General features: G+C 53.3%; 1 protein-coding gene across 1 annotated transcript; it reads left to right on the top strand.

Moving 5' to 3' along the window:
* Positions 1-533: 533 nt before the first annotated feature.
* On the top strand, positions 534-8,649 carry YJU2B (YJU2 splicing factor homolog B). The gene is made up of 8 exons (XM_007954430.2): positions 534-581; positions 1,780-1,862; positions 2,762-2,817; positions 3,995-4,055; positions 4,835-4,977; positions 5,064-5,236; positions 7,948-8,086; positions 8,192-8,649. The coding sequence occupies exons 3-8, from the start codon at positions 2,769-2,771 to the stop codon at positions 8,647-8,649; spliced, it is 1,023 nt and encodes a 340-aa protein (XP_007952621.2). The 5' UTR covers positions 534-581; positions 1,780-1,862; positions 2,762-2,768.
* Positions 8,650-9,154: the final 505 nt, after the last annotated feature.

Below are 9,154 nucleotides of genomic sequence, written 5' to 3'. Positions count from 1 at the left end.
AGGAAGCTTTTTCAAAACCCAGTGTCCAAGCCCCATGCCTTAGACCAGGTTAGGTTCTCTGTCAGGGAAACCGCTGGAGGTGGGTCCCAGGTGTGCATATTTTTAGAAGGTCTTCGGGTTTTGTTGCACAAAGCCATATTTGAGGATCACTGCTTTGGTGGGCATTAAATCATTTTAGTAGCTGGCAACTAGTATGTAAAAAGAGATTCACAGGGTGGTGCTTCATGAAACCTGTGTCTCACTTGTATCATGCATATATTACACAGTTGCAGTGTAAAATGCTTCATTCTGAGTCATGGTCAGAAATGTTTGAAAGCCCCCACTCAAAGAAAGTCCTAATCAGGTAGAATTTTCCACAGCCACACCAACAGGTTGTTCACCCAAGTCCTCAGCCTCAAATCAGACAGCGAGCCCTGGGCCAGCCTTTAGAACAGGACCGCCCTCTCTCATCTGGGGCCCACCACAAGGCTGCCCAGAGAGGTGTACTGTGGGTCCTCTCTGAGTCACCTCTGTCTTCTGCTTTCCAGGGTGAAAGGAAAGGTGTGAACAAGTACTACCCTCCGGATTTCAATCCTGAAAAGGTAAGGGTTCCTTTCCCCAGGTCTGTGATAGAAGAAACCCACAGGGCATTCTACAGGAGAATTGGGTGCCCACTATCTGCCCAGAGCCACAGGACCTTAGTTCCATAAAACAGAAAGTCACTGTATCAGCCAGCTATAGCTGTGTAACAAAACAATGAACTGAGACCTGTGACAGAGAGCTGGCTATCTGAATAGACGGCATGTATAGGGAAGAAACCACCCAGCATGTGGTCCCCTCCTGGGTGAGGCAATGGGATTGGAGTTAGAGCCACAGCTGTAGAAGGATGAGTAGCCCCTGAGGTGTCACTGCCTTCCTCTGGGGACATGAGCCTCAGGGCTGTCTCCCCTCCTGGGAAACGACAGTGGCTTTTGTCGATGACCCTTTACTCTATGCCTAGCCAGGGGTTTAGAGCATTTAAAGCAGAGCTCAGAGTGAGGATTAACACCTGGGCTCCAGGGTCAGACCACTGTTCCCTCAATCTGGGGCCTCTTCCTCCCTCCATCGCCAGGTCCGCTCCCTCACCTCCTTCAGATGTCACCTCAAAGAGGCCTTCCCTGATCACCTCACTTTCTGTCCTATCTCCTAGGGCTCCATTTATCTTCACAGCCCTCGTAACTAGCTGACGTTTTTTCTCATGTAGTTGTGTCACTCTCTGTGTCTATCTCTCTTGTTCCTGGCTGTGTCCCCACGCAGTGAGTGTCCCATCAGCGCACCCTGGCGGCATAGTCCTGGCCACCATACGCATCCTTTCCACACCAGTTTCCCCAGATGTCAAAAGAGGGAAATGCCATGAGCTAGCTCACAGAATCGTTGAGGACTGAAGATGAGACAGTGCACATCAAGCACCCAGTGAACATTTGCCAGTGTTACTGTCTTGCCCCATGCTCCTCACAAACCTGCAATAATGATCATTGTACCCCTTGGACACATAGGGGAGACAGGCTCAGGAAGGTGAAAGGGGAGGGTAAGTCACATGGCTCTTCAGCCATATGATCAGGAAGGGGACGTTCAAACTAAATGTTTCTGATTCCAAGTCCACATGCTGCACCCAGACTTCAGTGCTTCCATGTTACTGTTAAAACCCCGTGCAGGACATAAGAATGAGGCCTCTCTCAACCTGTGAGGCTTAGCCAAATATCCTACCCCCCACCAGCCCAGCAGTGCTAACCTGCTCCCTTGTCCTTTGCGCCCACACAGCATGGCTCTCTCAACCGATACCACAACAGCCACCCCCTTCGGGAGCGGGCTCGGAAGCTGTCACAGGGCATCCTCATCATCAGGTAAGGCCTTGGCATCACCTGAAAACCCCTGCCTTTGTTCCCCCTTGTGTCACCCTCAAGGAGAATCAGTGCTCCTGATTTGCACAGTGCCATGGAAAGGCATCGTGTCAGTCAGCTAGTGCTGGGTAACAAAACAGTCCTGTCCAATCATAGTTGAGCCAACTCCATGTGCATCAGAGCAGAACTGTGCTCCACAGGGCTTTTGATGGCTGATTTTTCAGAGTCAATCAAAAGGCTCCTTTGGTAGACTTCCAAGGCTCCTCTGATAGACTCAAACCCCAGCCTTTCAGTCAGCAGCTGAGGGCATTACACAGGGACTCTATGTCATAAACAGAGTCCGTGGGTGGCCCTCGACTAGCCAGACAGTTGGCAGTGTGAACCCACCCAGAGGCACCTTGGAAGACAGGCCTGCGATCTGCTTCCAAAAGGTCACAGCCTTGAAGACCTTGCAGAGCAGTCCTACTCTGCACACATGGCCACCATGAATTTGAACTGCCTCTGTTGCAACTGACAAGAAGAAAAGAAATATGACTGTAAGCTCCACCTGGTTTACACTGCCCAGCAGCAGCTCCCTACAACCTACTTCTTCCTTTGTTCAGAAGGGAATTTAGCTAGTGATGTGTTAAAGATGGAGCAGCACCAAAAGGGGACTCTCTTCTGGCCTGTCCGCCAGCCGGAGAGTAGCATGACAGGAGGGCTGTCCACTGGGTCAGCCGGCATCATGAAGGCCGTTTGTATAGGACCTCATGTTGTCCTGCAGCTCTACTCTGGAGATACTGCTCTGAAGTTGGCTCCCAGAAACCAGGCCTCAGCCTGGGTCAAGAGAGCGGGTGCTGGGTGAGGAAGACCAGGGGAGCCCAGGTGAACAGATGCAGAAAAGGTGCTTTCTGTTTCTGTAGGTTCGAGATGCCATATAACATCTGGTGTGATGGCTGTAAGAACCACATCGGCATGGGTGAGCCTGTACCTGCCCCACCCAGCTGTTCCACTCTCAGACATCAAGCCCCTCTAGCTGCAAGCACTGTACAAAGACTTTCCCCTCGGGGGCTCCCAGTCAGGATCAGGAGGAGACAGGTGCCCTGGTAACTGTCTGGCTGTGGTTAGGAGGCCAGGCTCTGAACCAGGTGCTGGGTTCAAATCCCAACTCTGCCATCTCCCACTTGGGTTACCCTGCATAGCTCAGTTTACCCATCTGGAAACCCAGATGATATTAAGTGCTGAGTATAGCACCTGGCACACCTGAGGCCAGGTGATGGGAGTTGTGCCCACTGCTATTCTCATGTTCCTCCTCTTACTCTGGGCCCTGATCAGTCCATAGGCACACAGACAAGCTGACAGAATTATGTCCACAGCCCGGCTCTGCCACTTTGAGGCCCAAGGCCGGCGGCCTCCTTTTCCTCTTCTATAGCATGAGGCCTAGGCCAACTCTCCACCCACTGCAAGGGGGACGAGTGAACCCCAAATACCCCCTGGTCAGATCCAGTAGGTGCATCTGTCCTACAGGCCACCAGGTGCTCAGGTGATAAAAAAGGGTTCAACCTGGCGCTGCATACAGGCCACCCTCAGGGACATGCCCTGCAAATGAAAGTGGGGCCCGGCCACACACCCACCGCTGGTCCAGGCTCTGGTTTTCTAGTTTAAATGTTTTCACCCTATAAATAAGGTCAAACAGAATCAAGTGTATCTATTTTCTAACCAACAAATCGGAACAAAACAAAAAATAAGAACATTTTCTTAAAAAGAAAAAAAAAAGCCAACCCTTACTAAACGCTTGCCAAGTGCCAGGCCCTGGTGTGAGTGATCTGGCCGATTAGCTCCCGCAGTCCTCACACAGCCCTGGACGGGGGTGTTATCAGTTCCCACTTCATAGCTGAGGAAGCTGAAGCCCAGAGGGGTGAGCTGGTCAGCCTAAGGCTCTTCAGCCAGTCAGCAGTGGAGCTGGGATTTGAACCTGCCTCTCTGGCTCCAGCACCCTCCTCTGTGGTTCAAGCCCCTCATGAGCCTGGACATAACTGTTTCCCACCTTGGATTTTAGTGCCCCCACCCCCCCCACAGCATTACCTATCTCCTTTCCCCTAAGAGAAAACACCTTGGGCGTGGCCTGAGCCTCTGTTCTCTCCCCCTCCTCCTAGGTGTTCGTTACAATGCAGAAAAGAAAAAAGTTGGCAATTACTACACAACCCCGATCTACAGGTAGGGCACCCGGTGGGCAGCTCAGAGGGACATGGGGCGGGCATGGGGTGAGGGGCTACAAAGGATCAGTGGGAGAGAAGCTTGCATTCCTGTTGTATATTCCCTGTGGGGCTCGCCTGTAAGACATCCTGGTAGGTCAGTCAGTCAAGACATGGACCGCCTCCACTCAGCCCTGCGTGCTGCCAACCTCACTCTAGGAAAAGCCCAAGTCCCAGAAGGCGGCCCACAAGGCCCTGAATGACCTGCCCCATCACCCCTGGCCCTCATCACCCTGCTCACGCAGCTGCACTGACCTTTCTACTCCTCGCACTCCCCAGGGACACTCCCACCTCTCCCCTGCCATCTCTTCCCTCCCTCACCTTCACCTTCTGTTCAAACACCACCTCCCACAGAAGCCTGCCCTGTAGCAGCATCATGCCCCACCTTATGGCTGCTTGGCCCCTTGTTGTTGACATGTCCCACCGGAACATTACCTTTCCAAGAACACTGGAGGCCGCAGTCACTGCTGCATCCTCAGCAGCTGGTACTAAGCCTGCCACAGGGCAGCGTAGCTTGTTGGGGGTTGCTGATTGAACAGACATTGGCCTCATTGGAAGAGGTTAGTCCTGGGTGGTGGGGCTGCCTGCCTCATTCCCATTGTACCCCAGTTACAGAGCCCAGTGCGTAGTAAGTGCTTAGGGAAGGTGTGTTGAAGGACGTGGATGGGCTGAAAGAGGCGTGCAGGGAACCTGGGGGCCAGTGGAGCTGGCCTGCAGCATCCTAACTCCAGCCCTGCGCAGGTTCAGGATGAAATGCCACCTCTGTGTGAACCACATCGAGATGCAGACAGACCCAGCCAACTGCGACTATGTCATCGTGAGCGGCGCCCAGCGCAAGGAGGAGCGCTGGGACATGGAGGACAACGAGCAGGTGCTGACAACAGGTGAGCACTGCCCACCCACCTGCCCGGTGCCCCCAGGGCCAGCCAGCCTGGTGCCCAGAGGCCCAGCTGCGCTCTCGCCATTGCAGAGCATGAGAAAAAGCAGAAGCTGGAGACAGATGCCATGTTCCGCCTGGAGCACGGAGAGGCCGACCGCAGCACACTTAAGAAGGCGCTGCCTACCCTGAGCCACATCCAGGAGGCCCAGAACGCCTGGAAGGACGACTTTGCCCTCAACAGCATGCTGCGGAAAAGGTTCCGGGTGAGCAGGATCTAACTGGGTCAGGTATGGGTGTGTGGGGGCTCCCCAGGTCAGCAACATCCAGACACCCTTGAGAAGGAGCAAACATGGTGGGTTGGGACTCACATCCTAGCCATCACTGTGTCATTCCGTTCCTGAGACTCAGTGTCCCCCCGTCTGTCGTGTGGGTATCACAACCCTTGCTCATAGTGCCTGTGGAGGTGCTGGCCCAGTGTCTCATAATACTGCAGAGCCCCTGGGGGAGGGCCCCTCATTGTCAACAGGTTCTTAGAGAGAAAAGCTGAGCTGGGGCATAGGGAACCTTGAAGGGCAGTAGATCAGCCCTGGCCCCACTGTGGGAGGCAGGAAGAAGCCCATGCCCCTGTCACTGACACCCATTTCATGAGCTCACTTTCCCATCCTGAAATGAATTTCATAAGTAACTCCACCACGTAATTTCCGAAGTCATTCATGGAGTAATGATGGTGATAGACACAAAGGGAAAATCTGTTATGATAGTATGCGATAATCTGGTATAGCACCTAAGGCATTTGACTGCTAACCAGGAAGGTTGGCGGTTCAAATCCACCAGCCACTCTGCAGAAGGAAGACTGGACAATCTACTTCCATAAAGATTTACCACCTCTGAAACCCAAAGGGGGTGGCTATGAGTCAGAATTGACTTGGTGGCAGTGAGTTTGAGTTTGGTACTTAAGGGCTCGGACATGCCACCGGTGTTGCTGGCAGGGACCTTGAGGGCTACTAAGGTTGGGCCAAAAATGCTCTGTGTTGCAATGTCAGAGGAGTTTAGTGTCTGGGTTCGGATGAGGAGGAGCAGGTGTCCACTCTCAGGGATGTTGTTTAGGGCATAGATCCTCCTGCTCTGTGGTGTGTCTGCATCCCTGGGTGGGTACACTGAGGGCAGCAGGAGAGTCCCATGTGCCCCTGGGGGCCTTTTCTGCCCCACTGAAAGCCCTTACTGCCCCACTATGCTGCTTTCCCATCACCTTTACTGATCTCCTGGGGTCACAATTACTAGTAAAATTGCCAGCTTTCTTACTATCACTTAGTCTTGGAATGCCCTCCCCAGCCAGGCCTCTGCCCTGAGCTGTGTGTCCATCCTCCTACGCGAGCTCCTGTCCAGGCCCCTCATCCACCTCTTGCCCTTTCAGGCACCAAGGCGGCTCTATCTGCCTGGGTCCTTGTACCCCAAAGCCTATAGTCAGCCTGGACTTGTTTATAAGTACTCCTTCACACCCTGGTCCCCCCATCTGCCCCTGGATAGGGGCAGATGCCAGGCTCCACCTTCAAATGATAGCTAGAGTCCACCCACTTCACTCCACGGCCCCTACCCAATCACATCCTGTCATCTCCCACATGGACCAGTGTAGGCAGCAGGCCCCTCCTGCCTGGTCTCCTGGCTCCCCACCTCCCTCTCCCCCCAGTATATACACACAGTTTGTTCCCTCTGCAGCCACCAAGGGATACCTGTGAACTTTGCGTCATGGCACATCCTTCTGCTCAGAATCGACCACAGCCCCACCTCACTCAGACGCAGTGGCATCACTGGGGTTGATGTCACCCTGCCCCCCCATGGATCACTGTACCAGACCACGCAAAATATTGAGTAATGTTTTTAAACTAATGTTACCCATAAATCATAATTCTCATTTATCACTGGATATAATGGCAAAAATAGTGACATAAACAACTAGCAAAATGAAAATTGCACCTTTAAATTATAATACCATACACATAGCCACATATATTTTACATTTTGATTTTCTCCTTTTCCTTTAATTACTACTTCATTCTCAAAAAAGTCATTGATACAAGTTCACAAATACTGTCTACCACAATATTATAGCTAATATACCAGAAAATTTGACAAAATTAGTGACTGCAAAAATACTGGCAGCAACAAAACAGTGTGTGCAGATGAAACCATGTGATTCGAAACTTCTTTGTAATTGGGCAATAATCACAGCTCTGACCAGAGGACATTAAAATACTCAAAAAATAGATTAGCATGGTTTTAGCCTTGTTAGGTATATTGACATGTGTAAGCTGGGCTTAGCAAAAGATGTTCTAAGTCCAGGGATGTTTTTGTAAAAAGTAAATTTCTTCTTAAACACTGCACAAAAATTTAATACATTATCATTTTGGTGTCACCCCTCTGGCAGTGTCACCCAGTGCAGTCTGCACCCCCTTAGTGACACCACCGCTAAGAGCAAAAGCCAAAGTTTCCCTGAAGCCCACCAGGCCCTGCACCACCTGCCGAGTCTCCTCCCACTCTCCCCCTCACTCACTCCACTCCAGTCATGCTGGCCTCTTGGCTGCTTCTCAACTGCTCCACACACCCTACCATCTTGGGGCCTTTGCACTTGCTGTTCCTGCCTTACAGTACTTCTGCAGATACCCATGTGGCCCCCTCCCTCCTACAGCTTATGTCTTGTCTGCCTTACCCCCTGGGATGTCAGCTCCCTGAGGGCAAGGGTTTTGTCTACTCACTACTGGGTGTCACTGCTTAGGACAAGGCCTGCCAGCCGGAAGCCTTCTGCTGGTAGTTGTTGAATGAATGTGTGAAGGAGTGAATGGTACACGTCAGTGATTGTGTCTCCCACTTATGAGCAACTGCAGTGTCCCCACACAAGCTGTCAGAGGAGGAAACTGACACTGTGTCTCCGGAGCTGGGGCAGCACTGGAGCCCCTTGCTGTCTCCCCGCCCCCAGGAAAAGAAGAAAGCCATCAAGGAGGAGGAGGAAAGGGACCAGGCGCTGCAGGCCAAGGCGAGCCTGGCCATCCCACTGGTGCCTGAGACAGAGGATGACCGCAGGCTGGCCGCCCTGCTCAAGTTCCACACCCTGGACTGTGCGTGGGGGCCTGCTATGGGGGGTGGGAGCCTGTCCATCGCCTGGTGGAGGCTGGCTCTGGGCCCCTGCCCCTGCTCAAGCGCCTTGTCCCCCCCCCTCCCAGCCTATGAGGACAAGCAGAGACTCAAGCGGACAGAGATCATCAGCCGTTCCTGGTTCCCCTCCGCCCCTGGATCTGGCGTCAGCAATGGCAGCAGCAAAGCTGGCAGCGTCCTGAAGAAGCTGGCCCAGGCCCGCAGGTCTGCCCCCAGCGGCTCCCCCATCACCATGGGGGATCTGGGCATCGTGCGGCGGTCACGGGAAGTTCTGGAGAGCCCCCAAGACGCACCTGACACCAAGTCCAAGGAGCCCCAGGTGCCAAAAGGTCCTACCCAGGATAGGCCCACGTTGCTCCAAGACTGCTCTCAGGAGACAATTGAGACCCCTGAGAGTAGCTGCCAGGACAGACCCCTGTCCCGGCTAGGCTCATCCCAGGAGGCACCTGACACTTCGGACACCCCACACCCCTGTAGCCTCAGTGCCTCCCTCGTGGCGGACTACTCCGATTCAGAGAGTGACTGACTCTGGGACTCTGCCACTTAAGACGCCAGCCTCCCTAGACCCTTCCTTCCCACGACAGTGGAGTTATTTATTTGGTCCCTGTGAGGGTATTTGTGCCTTGTGAGAACCCATATCCGTTATTAAAGCCCCACCGCTATCCCTGCCTCTGGTTACTAGCTGGGCTGGGGCTCCCTGCCTTCCTCTTTACCCAGCAAATGTTGATACTGGGTCCACAGCAGGAGACTGTGACCTGGCCTTTGATCAGGGCAGCCACCCTGGAGGAGGTGACAGGCTGTGTTTAGAGGGTGGAAAGGAGCCTAGGCAGCAGGACCCAGAGAGAGGGCAAGGATGGGGGAGCAGACCTGGGTGCCCAGGATTGGTGCTAGATGAAATTGAGGCATGAGGGAGGGGAGAGTGAGTGGGGGTCACACACAGGACTTGGTAGGCTCTGGCATAATGCCTAAGGCATTTGACTGCTAACTGGAAGTCGGGTGGTTCAAACCCACCATTCACTCCTCAGAAGGCA

The sequence above is a fragment of the Orycteropus afer genome, unplaced genomic scaffold (genome assembly GCF_000298275.1).
Source record: "Orycteropus afer afer isolate SDZICR_OR568_19922 unplaced genomic scaffold, OryAfe1.0 scaffold00460, whole genome shotgun sequence".
NCBI lineage: Eukaryota > Metazoa > Chordata > Mammalia > Tubulidentata > Orycteropodidae > Orycteropus > Orycteropus afer.
Note: the sequence above shows the minus strand (reverse complement) of the source record. Positions and strands in the feature narration are given on the sequence as shown.

Coding starts and splice junctions, on each gene's coding strand:
- YJU2B (XM_007954430.2), top strand. CDS start 2,769: ATGCCATATAACATCTGGTGTGATGGCTGTAAGAACCACATCGGCATG. Junction 4,056..4,834: donor TACACAACCCCGATCTACAG/GTAGGGCACCCG, acceptor AGCCCTGCGCAG/GTTCAGGATGAAATGCCACC. Junction 5,237..7,947: donor TGCTGCGGAAAAGGTTCCGG/GTGAGCAGGATC, acceptor CCCCGCCCCCAG/GAAAAGAAGAAAGCCATCAA.